This window comes from Dysidea avara, chromosome 2, assembly GCF_963678975.1.
Source record: "Dysidea avara chromosome 2, odDysAvar1.4, whole genome shotgun sequence".
Taxonomy (NCBI): Eukaryota; Metazoa; Porifera; class Demospongiae; order Dictyoceratida; family Dysideidae; genus Dysidea; species Dysidea avara.
The window spans coordinates 33966081-33990084 of NC_089273.1; the positions used below are offsets into that span (position 1 = coordinate 33966081).

A 24004-nucleotide genomic window follows, 5' to 3' on the forward strand; every position below is an offset into this window, starting at 1 on the left:
GCTAATGGAACTTTCCATAGTAGTTCACCAATCCCAAGTAATGACCTTATCTCGGTGACATTATGAGAAGTAGGGGCGTTACCAATTGAAGCCACCTTAGATGATGAAGGCTCCAAGCCTTTACTACTAATCACATGGCCAAGGTACTCCACCTTATACATCAAAACTGGCATTTTTCTTTCTTCAACTTCATCTCTGATTCTTGTATATAAGCATGTTAATACTGATTCAAGGTGGTCCAAGTGGTCCTCCATTGTTTTCCCAGTGATCAGTATGTCATTTACCTCAGTGCATACACTAGGCAGCAAATTGTCCATGATACATTGAAATATTGCAGGGGTAGATGAAACCCCAAATCGCAGCTTGTACGCATGAAGTCCCTTTGGGTGTCCATAACAAGATATTGCTGTGACTCTTTGGAAAGAAGGACTTACATTAGTGTATATATACGTAGAAGATCTAACTTCGACATCCTGACAGTGTGACAAACATGTTATCAATGCATGGGAGAGAGTACATTCAATCTTCAACACATCGTTGGCGTTAAGTTTGTAGTCTCCAAATACGTACACAGAACCATCCCTTTTGACATGGGGGTGGCCCATTGTGAGTGTGAGACAGGGGTGATCACATCTTGGTTTCCCAGTCTTTCCAACTCTTGTTCTACTTTCTGTCTCAGTGCATATGGCACTGAATGGGCTTTGAAAAACAGAGGCCTGGCATCAGTGTCCACATATAATTTTTGACATCTTTGACTAATCTCAATCCTGGTTGAAAAACTTCATTACTTTGCTCAAGAATAGGATTTAAAGAGTAACACTCACTAATGCTATTTACTTCTCCCCAATCAAGACACAGCTCAGCAAGCAAGTTTTGGCTAATCAAATTTGGACTAGTTCCGGCCACTACCAGAAGTGGTAGAGTAGCCTTTTTATCATTCTTTTCTACTGTTACTGGCAAGGTTCTAATATCTTCTCCTGTGTATGTGCGAAGGTTGATTCTTGCCAGTTTCAATGGTGGAATTGTTGTGGAGGATTCAGTGTGTTAATACTTGTTTCCCTAACCAATGTAACTGATGCACCAGTGCCTATCTCCATTTGTACCTTGTGTCCATTAATCACCATTGATGTTCTCCATGGCAGGAACATGGGCTGGTACAATACCACTGGGAAAATACATATTTACCATTGCAAGGAAAAGGCTGCACTGGTTGCCCCACTACTATTTTTGTTGGTTCATCGTTGACTGAATTTGCTCCTTGTTGTGCCTTAGATTGGCACACTCTGGATATGTGACCAGTTTTACAATGGCTGTGGAAATGTGCATTTTTGAAATAGTACCTGTAGCTGCATGCTTCCCCTGTCCTCCAGATGGAGACTGTTTTACAGGTTGGGTCAAGTGATCTTTATTTGGAACTAGTGGTGTAGCTATCTTGTGTACTGGAGTTTGTGCGTCAGCCTGGATGGACTGCAGATAAATTTCTGCCAACTCCATTGGTTGTGCTATTTCCTGAGTCTTTGTGAAGGTCAGTGCAAGTAGGCAGTGTTGCATGAGTGTTATTCAGTCTGGCCACAAATTTGCTTCTCGACAAGTCATTTAGAGTGTCACAAAAACCACAAAACTCTGTTAACTTCTGTAACTCTGCCATAAACATGGTGATTGACTCTCCTGGTTAATGCATTTTGGAGCGAAATTTGTATCTTTCCATTATTACAAAAGTGCAAGGATTGAAATATTTATAAATCTTGTCTGCTAGAGCTGCATACTAGATGTCAGTAACTTTCTATGGTGCTACTAAACTGTGAATTAAACTGTATGCGGCTGGTCTGCACATGCTAGGAAGTATCACTCTTTTCTTGTTGTTGGTAGTAACATCGTTAGCAATAAAATACTGCTCCATTCATTCATGTAAGCTGCCCAATTCTCTGTTGCCTAATTGAATTCTCCCACATAATCATATGTTTTGCTAGCCATTGTCCAGTTGACATCATTACCAATGTAATAACTGATTGTATCATTACAAGAGTTGGTAAAGGAATGGAAGCCCAAAATCAGTGAGAAGGTTGGTAAACTGGCTCAAGACTATAGGCAAGCCAGAAACCCAGAGTTGTGGAAGTCTGCTTGAAGATTAACCCCATGAAGGTAGGGCAGAAGCAAAGTTGTTATTCATAAAGACAACTGCACACTTGCCCGGACTATTCTACTAAAAAAAGTGCGGTCATCTACTCCATTGAGGGAAGAGGATAATGGTCAAGGGAGTAGTCAAAGAAGCTTTGTGCCTGTTATTGTTGTGGCAGATGTGAGAATGGTGTACCTCAAAGCAATGAACTAGTGATGGCTTGTCATATAACTTTACTAGATACTACCATGTGATAGGATAACTGGTAACTCTGCTATTCCACTGTCACAGTTTCTAAAAGGTTAATTTTAATTAGTTAAATTGTATTGAATACCATTTGTTCTACAAATTTAGTAGAGCTATGAAGGAGAACCTAAGCTCAACAAATAGTGCTACTGTGCAGTGTATACATGGGGATGCAGTGTTTTGACACTAACATGGAAATAGGTGTGAGTTATTGTGAAGGCAACAGAACCAGACATTGAAGTGGAGTCAGTTTGAGCCAGATAGGTGAATAATGCACAAACTTCTTTAGATGGTGAAAGGTCAAGGAACACAAGGGAAAAAGGTGAATCAACCTTACCGCAGTGATAAACCAGCAGGTGTATACTGGGTAGAGATAGATTAAGTTAATAATATAAATTTTTGTCACGACTATTTGTAGGCAACAATTGAAATACATGAAATTGAAGAATTCACATTCAAAAAAAGCAATAAAAGTTGTTGTGGACATGATTTAGTCCAGAGTACATGTAAACTTATCTCAACATAGACATACAGTGTCAAAGGAAAAGCTGAGAAAGCTTCAGAATGAGGAACGACTTCAACTGGAAATGTTAAACAGGACAATGAACGTAAAGCTAGTTTGATGGTGATTGGTATTGAACATTGTCATGTATGTTCAATTTTGTGTATCGTGAAGTTCCACAGTCCACCACAGGTTTTCTCCAATTGAGTTTTTTGCTTTGAATAGTGGCACAACAGAAACGGTATGTTCAGACTGACTGCTATGCAAGAAAGAGATAGAACCCGATAAAAAAATGTTAGTGTTGCTATATACCTTCCAGTAGGAATAAGTTAGTAGCTCACTATCAATGGGTTACTATGTTCTTCATTGGGTAGGGAGGTGAATTATGTAGGAGGTAGACTTGCTGGACAAGGAGGTCTTTTCTAGATGTGGGACAACATGATGGATCTATCTTCATCCACTTTTGAATCTTTTTTAACTATGTGGTATTTTCTTCCAATTTTGGAATGGAAATAGCTCATTTTACTATATAGTGACCAAAATGTTCCAATATTACTGTAGATGGTTCTGATCATCCAATTTTTGAATAATCTAAACCAAATTTATAACGATCTACGTATAACTGGTCATCCAATATTGCAATAAACTGAACCAAATTTATATCCATCCAAAATTGTATGTAACACTTTTACAACTCAGATCAAGGAAGCTGTATGAGCTACACCTGAATGTAGACCGGGCTACAACTGGGCAATTATTATTATAGACATTAAGGCTAAAATTGATTGTGGGAATTGATTAATACTCACATGATTGGTATGCACTATTTATATTTTGCCATGAAAACCACAAAGATGGAGAGCATTTTGTTATCCTCTCTATCCTACGAGCTGAAAAACATTGAGCTAATGGGAGAACTAGTGCTTTAGCTTATACATTGACCAATCATTTCCACACATTTCTGAATACGGATCACATTCCCATCACAAAGTTATTACTCTGCACAAAGCAACCACTTGACAAGCATGCTTACTTATCAGTAACTCTGTAATTATTTCATAAATGATTCAACAGCACTGATTAAAACACAAAACTAGTGTAACAATAATTTTCTGTGATGTCTCCAGGATTTATCCATTCATCGCAACTGAATGTAACTATGTAGAATGTACTAGCTGCTGATCCATAGACAAAATTTATAGGCATGCTACTATAATACATCTAATGTTTGCACTTATATTGGCTTGGTGAGTCCATTGCCTTGTGCAGGCTATCAGCCTGATACAGATGGGAAGTGTTTGATATTAGTTGTAACACAAGTTATTCAAGCTTTTCCTGAAATGTATGCCCTCCAGCCTCAGGTCTGTTGCCCTAGAGCTGTCGGGCATACATTTCAGGCAAAGCCCTCATGGCCTGTGTTGCATTTATTATATGGTTATTGGTTAACTGAAACTATTGACTATACTAAACCATAATCCTAATGCTAAGGACCGACTACTGTGGGTCCCTACTGTGGGTCCATAACTGGTATACTCTTGCCTCCTAATCTGAATATGCAAGTACATACACGCATCCTCTAATCAGTTTACATGTCTCCCCTAATCAGTATACACGCATTCATACAATGAGAATGACTCAGAATCACACAATTTTGGGTGGGTATAAATTTGGTCAGATGGTGGGTATAAATTTGGTCAGATTATTCCAAATTTGGATGTGAATGTGGTGCTTACTTTTTGGTATCACTGCACCATAATTAATGAATTGAGAAAAGACAATAATAATAGATGAAAATCACGGTCATGAAATTCCCAACACAATAGATCTTTAGTCATGACATGTTATAGGTATAGTATTATCAAGGCACACGGTAGTGTGTCACGCGGCCTAAGAAGCTGGTATGCCACACCATAAGTATATTAACAGGAAGAAAGAAAATGCGATTTTTACACCTATGTAGCTCTATCTGATTGGAACCAAATTTGCTACAGAAGTGCCGGCCATGTAGGGAGTTTACATATCAAATTTGACATTTCCGATATACAAGTGACCAAAATTACATTTTAATGTCTTCGATTTTTTCTTCTTCATCTTGCACACTTTGCAAAATTCGCCATAAAACTAGCAATTACAGACTATTTTTAATAAATGCATACTTTGAATATTTTTAGATTCCAGGTTTGTAAAGGAACATTCCACTAAGCAAGATGTGAAGAAACTTTTCTTATTAACCTTTTTAATCAGTTTATGACTCAAATGTCTGACAATGTAAAGAATTTTCTGTACGGACTTGCCCATTGAAAATATGGCACCACTACAGTTATTGGCTATAACTTGAGTAAACAACAATTTACTATGTGTATGAAATTTTAACTGTAGTGAAATGAACAACTGCACACATTGAAAATGCAATAACAAACCATGTTTTCCCACTATAATACTGTAATGATTGCTATTTGTATACTGCTTTGGTAAATATTGAATCCCTAGTTAGGCACCAATGTAAAGTACAACAATAAAAATGCCTTTATTCATTGTTTTTGATTTCATATCAACTATTAGGTATGCCATGAATCTCATCTTTATATTGAATATTGCACTTTGACCCTTGTATCTTCACCACACAGCCAAATCACCAAATCACTATTATATCACTTTACACACATATTAAGAACTTATTTCGGTAAACTTAGCCACCATAATCACTCCAATGCAACTTCACATGTCACCGGATCTGTGAAAACCCAACACAATCATGCATTTTTCAAATTCCTGTTTATTAAATCTTTATAATCTACTTAGCCAAGTGTACCATCTGACAAAGTTTCAGCATCATAATTATGTCAACAACTTTAGGAGTTACAGCCTTACAAAGTAGGAACAACAGAAAAATTGATTTGTACAGCAAGTATAGGGAAAATAAATTACAGGCACGTACTGTACAAAAATGGTTGTAACTTACCAACGGATTGAGTCTGAGATACGGAGCTACAGTTTTCACCATCATGTTCACAATAAGCAGGGGAACCAATTACTGGGCAAGTTTTTCCTTTACTCACCTGTCTTCATTGCATGAAAAGACAAAATTCACGAAGAAAAATTGATCGTGCACGATCGCTTCGATGTGACATAAACAAATGCTCATAACATCCGTATCCTTAGGTCTACTGCAACAAAACAAAGATTTTCCAACTCCTCTTGAGCAGACAAATAAGATGGTAGCCAGGATTTTATTGTTATTCCCTTCTTTCACTAAAAAAGGGCATTTAAAACATTATGGAATTTTTTCAATAATATACAAGTATTTCACCTAATGTAATCAATGCTTTTTACTGTAAATTTAGGCTTGCACACTTGTGTCAGGTTTTCGCAGATCCGGTCCCATATAATGTGTAAAGTACATTTATATTAAGCAGTAGTGAATGGTATTACCCTTAGATAAGCTGTGGCATAGCGAGAGAGAGGTCTGCTAATGTAGCAAAATCTTTGTCTAAGTAGGCAGTGAAAAACAAACATTTAAGCATTCCTACATGAATATATCTACCAGACACTATTTATACAACAAAATAGATGAGTGTATTGCTAGCAGCAATACCAAAATTAGTAGCCCTAGGCTTATCACAAATACAAAATCATGTTTATAAAACTCAAAACCCACTAATACCCGCAGCAAATAACTACCAAAATACATGTTTATTATCGATAGATAGTTACACAACAACATAAAATTCATGTTACAAGAGTGTACCTCCGGATTCCAGCACAGTTTGTGTCAGAAAAATCAGCAAAATCATGTCCAAATAATAAAACATTATCATAATTTGGATTCAGTTACCGAGACTACTCTATAGGGCTACTGAAACTGGCAGTAAAAGTGCTGGTAAATTAAAGCCATGATTCGTATAATAATAATGGTGCCACTTCTCCCATAGAATAATCTGTACGAAATGATTCTGATTAGAAACGTACTGGGAAAATAATTATGTAAACTTTACTTTATGATATCTTTATGATGACTTCACGGAATTTTATGGGCAAAAGATTAAAGCGTGCATAAGTGACTGCAGATTGAAACCATGGGTATGGATCAAGACACACTGTAGTGTGTCGTGCAACCCAAGAAGCCAGCACGCCACACTGTGAGTATATTATCAAGAAGAAAGAAAATGCGTTGTCACACCCATGTAGCTCTGTGATCCCTTATCTGATTGGAACCAAATTTGCTACACAAGTGCTGGCCAGGTAGGAGAGTCAACATACCAAATTCAAAGAAAATCATTTCAGAAAGTTCTGAGATACGAGCGACCAAAAGGTCATTTTAATTTCTTCGTTTCTTTCTTCTTCATTTCGCACACTTTGCAAATTTCCATATTACATGAATGTATGCTCCAATCAAGCTGAAATTTGGCACACTTAAAGTACTCATTAAGGTGGATTTCAGTACCATCTTCGGTAGAAATCCAATGACATTCACAGAAATTTTACCGATTATTCACGTAAAATAAAGTTGAAGGTCTGTCATGCCCACAGAGTAAACCCCTTGAGGGAATGAGCTGAAAATTGCTATGTAGATGGAGTAACCACTGCAGGAGTGCCTTTTATGGTTTCAAAGAATTGAGATAAAGACCATGGAGATATGACACAAAACCCAACCTGTATCGCAATTACACAATCTGTTTTTATGAAAAACGTAGTGGCTATTGACACCGATCGTTGGAATGGACACCGATTGTTGGTGTCAATAAGCGCCATCAAATGTTATTGACACCGATGATTGGTAGGCATCACTAAAAGCTACTGACACCAATGTCAACCAAAATCAAACACAGTAGTTGTATGAAGTTAAGTTGTTGGTGAGTTCAAGGTGGGCTAGGGCTGGAGGGAGTGAAGACCAACCCTAGCTCGCGTGGAACTCACCAAAAACTTAACTTCATATAGACAGTGAAAGACATCATTATGCTAAACAGGCAGAATTCAATGTTAGCGTTACAGTTAGGGTTGGGTTCTGCCTTGGTTTCTTCTTCACTGGTTTTCTTAAATATAGTATCATTTACAACTCGCCTATGTAAGGTAAAAAAGAACAGAAATTTGTAGCTTGCACTGGTAGTTGATTGGTTAGCATGGTGGATTAGAGCATACTGATGGCCAAGGGTCAGGGATCTACTTTAGTGCAATTTATCTTTTTCTTTTTATCCGACGTTTTTCTCTAAGTTTTTGCTGGCCGGTGTCAATAGCTTAAGATGGCGCTTATTGACACCAAGTAGCTTCAGCCATAAAAAAACTATTAGATTTCACACCTATCAGGCAAACCACTTAGAGTAACGAACTGAAAATCGGTATGTAGTTGGTATAATCATTATAGAAAGTCTTTGCAGTAGTACAGATGAAGCGGATTACAAACTACTTTCAAAAGCAAACTACGTGTAGCAAAAGCGAGATTGAGATACTCTAATAAAAAATTCACCCTAATAGAACATTCAACTGCCAAGATACTCTGGTAGAACAGTCACCATACAGCTATAAATAAATCGTTCTAGCATTTCAGACCATTAAATGTGACCATTTAGGAGATCAATTTGAAACCAATTCACCCTGTAGAAAGTTCAACCACAAATAAATCACCTTGTACAGAGTCACAAACAAATCACCTTGTCTTTGATGCAAATACCAGCTATACAGTATTCAGTATGATGAAAAATTGAGATAGTAACTTACCTAAAGTACTGCCAACCACCATGATATTATGACTATCATTTCCAATAGGATTCTTCACACTACATGTGTATGTTCCAATATTATTTGTACTAAAACTATTGATCATGTAGTCACTACGATAGACTGAAGCAGTGCTAGTCTGACTAATTGTAGTGATATTAGTAGAGGTTGTGATGGTTATACCATCCTTCATCCAGGTGAACGTGTCTGGTGGAGAACCTTCTGATATACATGTTAACGTTAGTGGTGCACCAATAACACCAGAAACACTGGATATTGTAGTGGTAATAACTGGAGCAGCTGTGTGATTAATTGTATTGACAATAAATACAATAACTGTATCAATATTGACTCACTTCTTCCTCTACTATACACTCCCACCCTAATACTCTCATCCATCATACTACTGTTCCTAATAGTACAAGTGTAAACACCTTCTGCAGCTCCATTAGTTAATCCTTCACAATAGTGTACATTTATCACTCCAACAAGATTACTAAGTGTTCCTCCACGTGCTTGAATTACTTGTCCACCAGTGCATTCTCCATTAGTAATTTCTGAGCCATTGAAATACAGTCTACCCAAATCAGCATTGGTTTCATTGTCACTAGGTCCCAATCCAGTTACACAACGGAACAGCAAAGTACTACCATTAATGAGGTTAATAAAAGAGTAATCACTAATTGTATTATTAGTTGTAATTGCATTACTACCAGTACTCTCAGCACTTCCAGTAATAACAATGTCTACAATGTAAGTATGGAGATATGATTAAAAGAAAACAAACGTACTTCACAATATACAGCTCTAGTACTGAGTAGCATGTTACTTAATTCATAATTCCCATAGAGTACTATTTGGCAGTACTGTAAAGTAGAAGTGTAGACTTTATGATTTCACCTAAAACCCAGCCTCATGTTTTCTTAATGATAGTATAGCTTTGCAATTTTGGTTAGACACAATTAAACACAAAAATACTTTCAGAGCTACAACAAACATATACAGTACAAGTACAAGGCTACTTTACATGAATTTTTTTAAAAACTTAACTGAACTGTGCACTGATTATACTGTAACTGACTAATCAGCAAATTCCATTAGTCAGCATGAATAACAATACAAATTATACAGCATATTGTTTTGGCTGCAATTACTTTTGGCATAAACTGTGCATGCGTGTGATTGTCTACTAATATTTACAAGTACACAGAAAATTTGGAATTTTCAACTAGAGTAGGGACTATAGCACACCAATCAAAAGTACTGAAACAAGCTGGAGTAGTGCATAATATTAAACCACAGTAAAATAATAAGAAGTGCTATATCCCTACTGTGCATTTCCATTATGGTATCTTGAGCACAGTAGGGATATAACACTTCTTATTGTTTTGCTGTGATTTAGTATTGTCCACTACTCCAGCTTGTTTCAGTACTTTTTATCAATGTGCTATATAGTCCCTGTTCTAGTCGAAAATTCCAATTTTTTCTGTGTACTTGTTTGTTAATTTTTTTTTGTAAATAATTATTATGGCTGGTAAACCCACGCATACTGCATCTGCCGTGCTCCCCAATTATCATCTGAAAAGTGAAGTATCCATTACGCTTTGTTGTCGGCTATGTTCAACCTGTTACACCAGTATGAATCAAAAACTGTTTGAAAAGCACCTCTGATATCAAAATAGCCACTATGAAAACTAAGGACGAATACCATTATGAAGGGAAGCCATCACGTGTTACTGCCAAACCAACACTTTTCATTGTAAGCAAAGATGAATGGGACACAAAGGAGGACACTGGTAAGTCCACAAAGAATGCACTGTACGTACTGCAGTATTCCAAAAGGCAGGCACCTGTCGGGCCGAAGCAATGTCAAACAGTGAAAAAATCAAGCCTGTAGCCTTAGCCATTATTGAGTTACACTTGTCTGAAGGCATCAGTCAGTCAGTCACTCAGTCAGTCAGTCAGTCAGTAGAAAATTCTATTAAATATATCTATTTTTAAAATCCCATAGCAACTTTTTGAAAGCATTTCAAGTCTATCTGAAAACTTGCTTTGGTTTAGTTTTACCTATCCAATACTGCCTCATCATCATCAGGGAAAATTGAGGCTGGTTATTGGGTGATTTTATCCCATGGACCATGCCTACTCCTTTATAGTCCCTACTATACAGTACTATCGTACTGTATGATGGTGGCCATGTGATCAAAATCATGTTTTAAACTACACACCTATCCAGTTCTGTGTTAATTAACATTTAACTGGTAATTGCATCAGTCATCAACAACTGAAACTAATTGGTTACTTTTCATTTCATTACTTAGCTTCTTACAGCATGTCTGCAAATTTGATACTCAAAAGTCCATTGCTTGTTGCATCTAAAGGCCTCTGCTGTGATTTTTAAAAAACAAATCTGTTTTAGAGTGCAACTACAAAACCAAATGCACATTTTGGGGTTAATTGCACTGGTTTACCAGCTAAATTACTACAGTACCTTTGTGAGTATTAACAATATAATTAATAATGTCTATAATGAAAATTAATACTATAATACTATTAATAATGTAAATTACTCTATGGTAGCCATGTGAATTTCTTCGCTGTATTTTTTCACACAAATTCTTTACAATTTTCATAGTATCTAATGAAATTTTCTCACCAGATACACGAATTTTTATTGGAGTACTGTAATAGTTCACTTCCCCAATTATTGCAATGCAAGATACAGTGCCAGCATCTTCTGCAGTCAATTCAGGTCCAGTCACATTTTGTGTTGTTTGACCATGAGGAAAACAACTTGGATTACCATTATTGAAAGCTGTATTAGAATAACATTGTGTAGTGTTCCACTGGTAAGATGTTACTGTGAATATGGACCCTTCTGTTGATGTCACCAGACACGACAATGTGACATTACTCAATATGGGATAATCAAATGTGTTGGGTTGACCACTGACTGGTGTACCAGCTGGATGACTTACTATCCTGACATCTGTATGGTGGGAGAATAATACAATTAATGCAATAATAAAAGTGATGAAGTTAAGAGAAGATAATGTAGCTAAAGTAAGAAAGTAAATGTGACTGAATTTTGGAAAATCACCAATATGGGTATGCGTGAAACAATTAGAATTTCATGTTTAGTGTGTTGCTAATAAGAGCAGGGAACAAATTTAAAAATATTTCAAGAATTGTCTTGTAATTCAAGGTATTGAGAATGGCTTAAAACCATCAACAAGCAGATTTGTACTATATTGTTTGTGATTTGATCTTTAAATATTTTAGGTGTCAAATGCGCCCATATGGGTGATTTTCCAAAATTCGGTCACAAATGACTTTAAGCTCATAGTGCTTGTCTCACACAAGATAAATCTTCTATTTACACTTTGCTTTTAAATTAAATCATACTGTAGTTTACAATCCATGCTGTATGATTCATTAATGATTTCCATTAAATTCAATTTATTGGCCATTATCTTTCATTTTATAACTGTAGCTTTATTTGGCCAAATCATTTTCCACAGCTTGGCTGCTTTGTTTTACATGGGTCTATTGACCAACTTTTGGGGCTTCCTTTTATTTGCCCATTTTTTACCACAGGAATAAGAGAAAGGCTGAATATTGTGCAACCACACAGGGGAGATGTGGACCTGATGCTAATGTCAAGGACACAGACCTCAGCACGAGCCATGCTATCCCCTTTTACAATTTAATCAGGGGATGGGTATTAAGTTGGGTATATCGTATAGAGAGTTTGGGAAGATGTTTGCAATTCACTAGTATACCTTTGCATGTATAATTATGAATTGCCAACTCATCTATATCTGGTCACAATGAAGTATATTAACAAAGCTACACTTGTGCCAACTCTACTAAGAGTTGGGTTGTAAAGTCATCACCCAATAAGTTTGTAAAGCCAAAGCTGTGAGGTTGTACACTTATCAACCAGACAATTGGGCTAGGGCTTAAACCATCACTGTTTATTATAGGATTGGCTTTTTTCGCTATTAGAAAACATAAACAAATTACTCAAGTACATGGCAATGTCTTTGACACTAGCCTTCTGGTGGTACTGCTGAAACTGAATAGGCTGATAATCTACAGGCCACAGCCCATTACAACTGACTTTATTAATATGGCTGATCTGATTATTGGTACAATTGCATGAAAAAAAAAACACCACGTCAATAGGAATGGTTAAATATAAAGCACAGAAAATGAGTAAACTTCTTGGTCATAATACGGAAGGGTCTTAAGGAACATCAAAAAAATATATTCACAGGCATTACCAGTGCCACCCATCATTATTATAATTAGTTATAATCAGGTGAGATAAGTTTTCTAAGCCATATTACTACACTGGAAAGAGAGGGATAAAACTTTATAGGTAATGTATCTATGCTCTTTCGCTACATTAACATCTAAACCATGTTTTATATAAAATTAACATGCTAACTTGAGCACATACAAACATACCATGACACATTACTGCATGTTTTCCTACACAAGCCACCCTCTCACCGCACCAAGCTGTATTACCTTATGGCATGTGACTATATATGACATAATACAACACATCATTTTACAGACCAGTTATACATACATACATACATACATACATACATACATACATACATACATACATACATACATACATACATACATACATACATACATACATACATACATACATACATACATACATACATACATACATACATACATACATACATACATACATACATACATACATACATACATGCATGCATACATACATACATACATATATTTATGTGTATGTATGTATATATATATATATATATATATATATATATGCCTAAACCAAAACAACCAAGCTGTAAAAAAAGAGTGTGGCCCCCAAAAAGATCATAATGAAAAGAGATGTGAAATCCAAGGTGGCAGCCAAGAAATGGCTGTGATGGTAGGTTAATAGCAAAAATTTTATTTATGACAATTCAGATGAATTTTCATTGCCTCCTCCACTAGGATTTGGCACCAAATTCACCTAAATTGTTGTAATTAAAATTTTTGCCATTAACCTACCATCACAGCCATTTCTTGGCCGCCACCTTGGATTTCAAATCTTTTTTCATCCTGGCCTTTTTTGGGGCCGCACTCTTTTTTTACAGCTTGGCTGTTTTGGTTTAGATATCACTTCTTTTTGTATTGCAAGCCACAAAGCCGGCCATTAACTGGCTTTAGCGCTTCCTTCTAACTTGTTTTTTTCTTCTTTTCTGCAAGAATTGTGGAACAAAGGAAGAAATGTTGTGTACAGTTTTTTGTCTGATTAAAAATATTTGTATATTTAACAATAAAAGATAATCATACTGTAGGTAATAAGGTGACTTCTTATACATAACTGAACTGTAGCTGAAACTCCCATTATTTATAGCTGAGCTCTTTTCAGACTGACTTCTTTCTAGCTGAACTCTCTACATGGTGATTTGTTTCCAACACATGTTTCTACAGGATGATTTGTTTGTAGCTGATTCCTATAAGGCAACTTGTATCTAGCTGATATCTCTACAGGGTGACTTGTTTGTAGCTGATCACTCTACAGGGTGATTTGTTTGTAGCTGCACTTTCTACATGATGGTATCTTTGTAGCTGAATTCTCTACAAGGTAACTTCTTCTAGCTGATCTCTCTACAGGGTAACTTGTTTGTAGTCGAATTTTCTACATGATAGTTTCTTTGTAGCTGAACTCTCTACAAAGTAACTTCTTCTAGCTGATCTTTGTACAGGGCGATTTATTTGTAGCTGAATTCTGTACAGGGTGGTTTGTTTGTAGCTGAACTCTCTGCATGGTGGTTCTGTGTAGCTGAACTCTCTACAAGGTGACTTCTTATAGCTGAACTATCTACACAGTGATGTTTTCGTAGCTGAACTCTCTACAGGGTGATTTGTTTGTAGCTGAACTCTCTACAAGATGATTTGTTTTTCTAGCTGATCCCCACCTACTCCATATCAGCGTTCTGTGATACAGTGCATTTTGTGCACCACGTATCACCATCAATAAACTGCTCGATAGGATAATGAAGTGGTTATGGCTAGTTGTGACTAGCATAACTTGCAATTTTGATAATTATGTTGCAAGCCTGCATGTGTTAGTACAAAACTGGGACCCCAGGCCCCCATCAATATTCCACTTTACTTTAGTAGTACATTGCTTTTTCAGAATATTGTTACTATACACATCATGCTTTACAATGTAATTGTAAACAGTTACACAAAATTGACAAAAAATGCACAGTACTTAAATGTATATGATGCAAGCACAGATATAATACATCAATGAACATGGTAACTAGCATTACAGAGTAAGTATCTGCAACTAGTATATTATTACAATGTGACCGAATTTGCAAATAGCAATCTTGCACACACATCCAAATTGCCTAATTTGACGATTAATTTCTTAAGATTAGAAAAAACCTATTGACTTGACATTTGGCCAGTTATGAGTACCAACATAGCTTAATTGATGAAAAAAATTCAGGTTCATATATTATATATTTTATAACCCTAAGTTATGATCTCCCAAATTCATAGAATTGAATATGTGTGGAAGACTTTTTTTGCAAAGCTGGTCACATATGCAACATGTTATCCAGTGCATATATGCAACAAAATGTCAACCAATACTAAATAGTAAGACATTATTGCTTGTAATGTAAATAACATAATACATAGGCTGTTGACTACCCAATGAGAATGTACGGAAGGCATAGAACAACTTGTGCGTACAAGCCAAGTAATAACGATATACTTATGAGATGAGTAATATGTGTAATCATTAATTTACTGTTATATCAGTCTCAAACAAATGAAACATTCATACACAACAGACTAATAAAACATCGGTCACTCCAAGCACACAACACTCATAGACAACAAATGCTACATTAGTACACTGTAGCCACAAAAACATTTTCAACAGACATCTTCTGTAACACCAACTCCACTAATTGTGAACACACAGCAACAAGTAGCAATCACAACATGTGCACACAACAATTATAAGTTGCAACAAACTTAAACATTCTATTATGCAACAGACATACATACATAGCAAACACTGATTGCAACAAACGTAACATTCATACAAAACAAACATTCATACACAACAAACACTGATTACAAAAAATTTTGGTCGCAACAAACTCAACATTCATACACAACAGACATTCATATGCAGCAAACATTGATCGCAACAAATCGAACATTTATACACAATGGACATCCAATATAAGCAGCAAAGATTGATCGCAACAAATGCAACATTCATACACAACAAACATTGATCACAACAAATATCGGTTGCAACAAACTCAACATCCATACACAACAGACATCAATATGCCACAAACATTGAATTGCAATAAACTCAACATTTATACAAAACAGACATTCATATGCAGCAAACATTGATCACAACAAATGCAACGTGTACACACAATAGACATTCATACACAACAAACACTGATTGCAACAAACATCAATCACAACAAACTCAGGATTCAAACAGACATTCATATGCAGCAAACATTTATCACAACAAATGCAACATTCATACACAACAGACATTCAGACACAACAAACACTATCACAACAAAAAATAATATCAGTCGCAACAAATATCAGCCGCAGCAAACTCAACATTCATATGCAACGAACATTGACTGTAACAAGTATCGGTTACAACAAATGTAACATTCATACTCAATAGATGTACATATGCAACAATTGTTTGCACCAAAACATTGGCCACAACAAGCATGCCAGCTCCCCTACCCATCCCTATAAGGGAGCTTAAGTGCGAGCCTGGCCTGCCTGCTCATATGCCACCCAACCACCCCCGAGTTCTTAACACAGGCATTCCAGGCTCCTTGAACCTGACCCCAAAGGAAGGAAGGGGATCGTTTTTCTCCAACACACACACATGTACATTATCTGCATAACCATAAATACCATACATTCATTTGTGTATTTAGATGGCTTAATTACCAGCATGCCTTCTCATTCTCAGGTGGTGCTGTCTGATGTTTGCTAGCCTACTAGGCTAACTTTGGAGTGACAAAGGGCAACTGAGGAATCATCGGGCAGCATTGCTTAATTTATTTGGCAGTGCAGTTGATGACACATGCTATGATAAAATGTTGTTGCTTAGCAAGCAGCAGCAGCAGGAACCCGCATGTGTACAACAGCATAATGTGACCGGATTTGCGAAAAGGGATCGTCCAAACACATCCAATATGCCTACTTTGATAATTCATAACTTCAAATTACAATAAGCTATTGGCTTGACATTTGGATTGTTGTGCGAACCAACATAAGCTAATTAATGGTGAAAATCTGAGGTTTGTAGCTGCTTTGACAATTAAGTTATGGTCTTCCAAATTCATAGAATTGGATGTGTGTGGAAGACCTCTTTCGCAAATCTGGTCACATATACGGGATAGGTAAAGCATACATGCAGAGCAGTGATAGCAGCTGCAGTGGGAACCCACAAGTGTACAACAGATATGTGGGGTAGGTAAAGTAATCATGCAAAGCAATAATTTCAGCAACAGCAGTAGTGCATTACAGTAGGTGGCGGTACATCTGTAGTAACGGTTGCCCAATTCTTTGAATTATCATGCATCATGCTAAGACATCACTTAAGTAACTAATAAGAGAAAAAAAAGATAGGTTACACAGTCAGCAGTAGAGGGAGTATCTCAATGACATTGTAAGGGACAAGTATAGTGCAACCGCAATATACTCACGGTTTACGGTACAATTGTTGAATACCAGGAAGCACTAGCAGTTACAGTAGCAATAGTAGTGATGGTGGCAGCAGCTATAAACCAGCAGCAATAATAGCAGCAGGAACAGCAGCAATATCTGATACTGCAATTTGCATTCCCTTTACCCAAGTGTTACAAAATAAGTATAGGGCAATCACTCTATTGGAAGATGCCTATGGTTCACAGTACATTGTTGAATGCCTGATTGCAGTGGTGGCAGCAATAATAGTGATAGCAGTAGCATATCAACAATGTAAAACTTGCAATTAAAACTACCCTAGTCAGAACTGTGTGATTGTGTAACTTAATAATACTAAGTAATAGTTAGACACTAGTAATTGTGTTTAAGAGCTTAAAAATCTGATACATACATACACACATACATACACACATGCATACATACATTCAGTAGACTACAGTACATAAGTACAGTTCAGTGCAGTACAGTACAGTACAGTACATACAGTACAGTACAGTACAGTACAGTACAGTACAGTACAGTACAGTACAGTACAGTACAGTACAGTACAGTACAGTACAGTACAGTACAGTACAGTACAGTACAGTACAGTACAGTACAGTACAGTACAGTACAGTACAGTACAGTACAGTACAGTACAGTACAGTACAGTACAGTACAGTACAGTACAGTACAGTACAGTATAGTACAGTACATACAGTACAGTACAGTACAGTACAGTACATACATACATACGGTACCACTCAAATGCAACGTTGTCTCACGAGAGTGCAAGCTATTAAAAAACTTGCTAATAAAAGGGTGTAGCACCCATCACTCCTGAGTATAAATTCCTAGCAAAACAGGATGAATACTTGAGAGTGAAATGGGTGCCATGCCTATTAATTAGCATATTTTCAATTGCTCACACTCTTGTGAGATGAAGATGAGTTTGAGCTGTACTGTGCATACACACATACATACATACATACATACATACATACATACATACATACATACATACATACATACATACATACATACATACATACATACATACATACATACATACATACATACATACATACATACATACATACATACATACATACATACATACATATGCATTATTATTCATACTTACTTAAAGTACTAGAAACCACCATGATGTTATGACTATCATATCCAATAGGATTCTTCACACTACATGTGTATGTTCCAATATTATTTGTACTAAAATTATTGATCATGTAGTTACTACGATAGATTGAAGCAGTACTAGTCTGACTAATTGTAGTGATATTAGTAGAGGTTATGATTGTTACACCATCCTTCATCCAGATGAATGTGTCTGGTGGAGAACCTTCTGATATACATGATAATGTTAGTGGTGCACCAATAACACCAGAAACACTGGATATTGTAGTGGTAATAACTGGAGCAGCTGTGTGATTAATTGTATTGACAATAAGTACAATAACTGTACCAATATCGACTCACTTCTTCCTCTACTATACACTCCCACCCTAATACTCTCATCGATCATACTACTGTTCCTAATAGTACAAGTGTAAACACCTTCTGCAGCTCCATTAGTTAATCCTTCACAATAGTGTACATTTATCACTCCGACAAGACTATTAACTGTTCCTCCACGTGCTTGAATTACTTGTCCACCAGTGCATTCTCCATTTGTAATTACTGAATTATTGAAATATAATCTACCCAAATCAGCATTGTTCTCACCACCAGTAGGTCCCAATCCAGTTACACAATGGAACAATAGACCCAAACCACTTATAGGGTTAATAAACGAATAATCAAGAATCCTGTTATTAGAGGTAATCTCATTACTACCAGTACTCTCAACTCCACCAGTAATGGCAATTCCTACAGCAGCATAGTTATGTAGTAACATGATTATCGTACATCAAACTGTATTACTAATAATGAGCAATCATAATAATCATTAAGTCAACTCATAGCTGCATGTACATTGTAGATAATAGGAGTAGTGGAGAGGGTTAATAAAATGAAGACTTCAAAGGGATTTATTTTTATTAAACAAGCATAGAACAACCAAAGGAGGGGAGCAGGGCAAGCCCTCTCCTCCCACTTAAATTTAGATGACAGTATGTATACACTGATTAAATCACTTGAATTATATCACTGGAGCCTTTTTTGTGAAATGTCACATTACTTTCCTTCATATAAGTATTACATTATTTCTGCTGCTTTAATTTAACCCTTAAACCCGCATAGCTTATAAAATGCAAGCACTGAAAATGCATAATCCAGTAAACTGGATCACATGCATGTCTTGTACAACTAAATACTATAACACAAAAACTGTAAAAGCTATCAAAAAACAACAAACACCTTCGTATTAACCATTAAATTTCAGTTTGAATGGTCCCTTACTCCGTCACATCCATCCAACCCAGAGATACACGTTTCACTTTGAAAGAGTAGAATAACTATATATCCCTCCGTATTATTTCTTCACATAATGATGTACAAAAGGCTATAACTTGGCTGTACTTTTTTCTTGGAGTGACCAGCACCTCTTGCCACCACCCCCAGCACCATATGGTAAAATGCTGGACAAAGATGTCTTAGACTAATGTGAATGAAGCACCTGACCTTCAGATGTTGTGAGGTAAAGTGCCCCCAATCACTACTGGGCTTCCACGGATGGATGTAGCTCCACATAGGCAGGTTATAGCAGACCGCAGCAGGGAAAAACTAATGGAGCACTGCAACCAAGATATCACCAAGCTATGGGGCTGTTCCTTCTTCGCAGAGAGCAAGGAAGCAATTCTCTTATAAACAGTAGTAGCAGCACTACTCATTCCCCAAAGGTGGAAAACACCAAAGGGGTGAACGAACCCATTTCTAACAAACAAACTCTTTGCTCATACCTTCTCTGTTTCTCCTGCTCAAATCATCTATAGAGAGAAGCAAAAGCAGTGTCACGGTAGCTGGAAGCAGTTGGATTAAACACTCTTACATCAAAAAAACCTCTCTGGTGTTGATTAACCCAAAACCTTCAGGCACTAACATCTAAATAAGCCTCATCCTCAACATTTGCCATTGCATACTGAAGATTCTCTCCAGTGAGTCTCTGCAATGCTGGTTCAATGGCAACATCATGGCATTCCTCAGACAGAACAGATGCAGTGGTGAAGTCCCTAAGTTTTTTATGACTAATAGTAGGGAACCCACCGGCTGAACATTTCATAGCATGGTTAACAGTAAACCCATGCATTTGTCATATCGAGTTTCTCTTGGTGTCATATTGCTCATCATGTGATGGCAGTTGATATATAGATACCATATGATAATCACAATGTCGAACGAGCACAATGACAATACGAAGGTGAAAGGACGCAAAATGATTCAGCGTGTCATAGTGGGTGAGCTCCTTCTTGTATGTTGAAACTTTAGATACGGGTAGAGAGGTTACTCTTTGCCAATTAATAAAACCTGATTGTCAAAGTGATCAAACGAATGTTTCATGATATATACCTGTTTGTATCCACCTATATAACTGGCAAAAGTATTGTATGTTTTTAATTTGTTCTATATCAAATCAAGTTTTCTGGATTATGCTGGTTTAAGGGTTAATAGGTTATATTTTGGGTTAACTACTTATTATACTGCCACAGTATTGTAATGAAGTAACAACCAACTTCATTTGCTACTACTGCTTGTGCTAAATCTTTTCTTAGTGGATTGGCTTGAACATTAGCAACTGTAGTACAGGCGATATAAATTTTAATTTTGATACAATTATCTGCATCTACCAGTAGTATATGATGTAGTTTGGAGCCACTGATAAATGTGACCAGGCCTGGGTACATAAAATTGCCTTGTTTTTCAAATTTTCATGATCCATAACTTCTTATGTCATCATCCTTGTGACCGGGCCTGCAAAAGCAGGGAATGTGGGCACAAACTGCACTCTATCACAAAACAAGTCATAACTCGGTACTACAATGGAATATTTACAATCCATGGCTTGTGTTTTACAGCCAATTACATTTTTAACACAGAGTAAAAACTACATGGTTATACAGTAGCATAATGGTGGTATAACAAGTTATGGGTCATCAAAGTTCAAAAAAGTAGGCAATTAGGGATGAACCTATTTTGCTTTTTTTCCACCTATTTTTCTTTCCAGCAATTCTTTTATTTTTTACCTATTTTGCTCAAACATTTTCTGAGCATCAGTAAAAATTAATTGCAGCATCTCAAGTTTACAAGCATACGTGACTGTTCTATTAGAATATTTTGTAAATAGTGACTGTTCTATTAGAGTATCTCAATATTTAGTCACCATTTCCTATGAGCATATGGTCTATGTGTGACTGTTCTATTAGAGTATCACAACTTTTTCATACAAAATGTGCTAAGTTGCCATTCCTTGGTGTCTATGTATGTTTCCAATTTTCCACCTATTTTCCAGCATTTTGCTCTTTGGTTTTACCAATGTATTTTTCCAAAAATTTTGCCAGCAAGATCAGTGCATCCTTAAGGCAAATTTTATGTGTCCACATGCCCTGTTTTCACAGGCCTGGTCACTTATGGTCATGCATTATTAAAAAATTATCAGCTTTACAATACAAGTACAGAATGTAAATGTTCTATTCCATTACCAAGGCAATAACCTGTTATGTGACAGGCTGACATTTAACCCCTAATTGCCTTATTTTTACAGGTACAGTCACAAACTACGCACATTTATAGAATCAGTATTTTAAACCTGGATTTTTGAAAAAGCTATACCATTTTGTAGAAATGGTCAGTGGAGTTACACATTATTGCATTTAAAATTATTTGCATATTACAAAACACAAAATTTGTAATGTTTGTATATGTAATTATTAGTGTTGTGAACCAGTATGGAAAAACCGGTTATTAACCGGTATTGTCTAGGTCAAGCCAATTATTGACTAAGAGCCTTTTAACCGGTTTTGCCCACCCACTTGATAAACCATAAATTACCCCTGCTGACAAGTGTTAACATCACAACATAACCTCAAAGCATGTGTAAATATGTGTTTGTAATAGCTGTTATTGTAAGGCAGGATGTTGATGGTCATTTTGGTACCACCCTAAGGCTTCCAAAAGGCATGTTTAGTGCCATAATATCTGCTAATTTACAATCAGACAATAACCGGTCAATATCCAATTATTCACCTTCCAATAACTGGTTTTAGTAAACTCTGCAGGTTCACAGCACTAGTAATTATGATGGATGGCTGTGGTATTCGGGATTAATAGTGCGGGCATCGTAGACAGGAAGGAGTAAAATAGTGCGAGGCAAAGCTGAGCACTATTTCCTTCTTGTTTACAATGTGAGAACTATTAATCCTGAATATCACAGCCATCCGTCCTATTGCAAATTAATTCAACAACCATAGCAACTGTTGCTAGGCAACAGAAATTCAAAATAACCACTGCAAAAACCAATCACACTTAACAACTGTTTCCTAGCAACCATTGTTATGGTCTCAAACTGACTTTTACCTTAGCAACGGTTACCTAACAACCATTGCTGAGCAACCATATTGTTGTTATACCTTGGGCATCTATCACTATGGGAAGCGTAGTTGTCAAGTCAGACATTTCCATAATAGTTGTACAGGTACAATGTGGAGTCTATGAAATTTATAAACCCGAAGGCCTGGGGTGTAGCGCACGAGTGAAGCAAGGGCACTACTAAGGGCCCGAGGGTACATAAATTTCATAGTAGGCACTGGCCTATTAAGCTCAAAATTTTACCTACGTATTATGCTTTTGAGCATTGCTAAAAAATTAAGCTTATTATGCTCAAAATTATGCTTTCAAAATCAAGATTATGCTCTATAGAACTGACTGTTTTATTAGAGCATATCAGCCTTATCTGACTGTTGTATTAGAGTATGTGACAGCTCTATTAGAGTATCTCGATCTTATTTCTGCAAAGTGTGAATAACTAACAAAGAAACGGTTTAATAAGTTATATTACTTGTTTTTAAATATGAAATGCACTAATAATACTATTGGCAGTGAGTATTTGCTTTCTTTCAGGCGAAAATATTGCACATTTTAATTAAATTTTCAAACATCGTCCCTATTATGCTGGCATTATGCTTGATGCTTTTGGTCACCTATTATGCTTTAAATTATGCTGGCATAATCGGCCGGTGCCTATTTCATAGACTCCACATTGCGCCCGTCTAACTGCTTTAGACTCTATTTCACATTACACTCGGATTACTTACCTAATCCACGGCTGTTTCTGCTGTAGGCTTGGCAAGAGTGGCTGGTTTACTTGTGATAATACTAGCACCATGGCAACTATGCGTCCTCATGTGACAAAATAATTGTGCTCATTAAATCACTGCACGTAAACAATGCATAGCAATTGGATAAACCTAGATTTTGAGCATATGTTATATTGTGCCTGAAGGCATGGAGTATATGAGAAAACAAAGTGGAGTATATGAGATTTATTACCCACCCAAAACAGCCTCTAAATAATGGTTATACGGGCACAATGTGGAGTCTATGAAATTTATAAACCTGAAGGTCCGAGCTGTAGCGCATGAGCTAAGCAAGGGCGCTACTAAGGGCCTGAGGGTTTATAAATTTCATAGACTCCACATTGT

At 36.6% G+C, this 24004-nt stretch overlaps 1 protein-coding gene across 1 annotated transcript in view; it reads right to left on the minus strand.

Moving 5' to 3' along the window:
* LOC136247129 (hemicentin-1-like) overlaps positions 1-24004 on the minus strand; it is a 198533-nt gene that overhangs the window by 39467 nt on the left and 135062 nt on the right. The window contains exons 33-37 of the mRNA XM_066038753.1: positions 18849-19238; positions 18493-18792; positions 11239-11571; positions 8939-9328; positions 8583-8882 (exon numbers count right to left, since the gene is read on the minus strand). Coding sequence (XP_065894825.1) covers positions 8583-8882; positions 8939-9328; positions 11239-11571; positions 18493-18792; positions 18849-19238 — 1713 coding nt within the window. The remainder of the gene's footprint in view (positions 1-8582; positions 8883-8938; positions 9329-11238; positions 11572-18492; positions 18793-18848; positions 19239-24004) is intronic.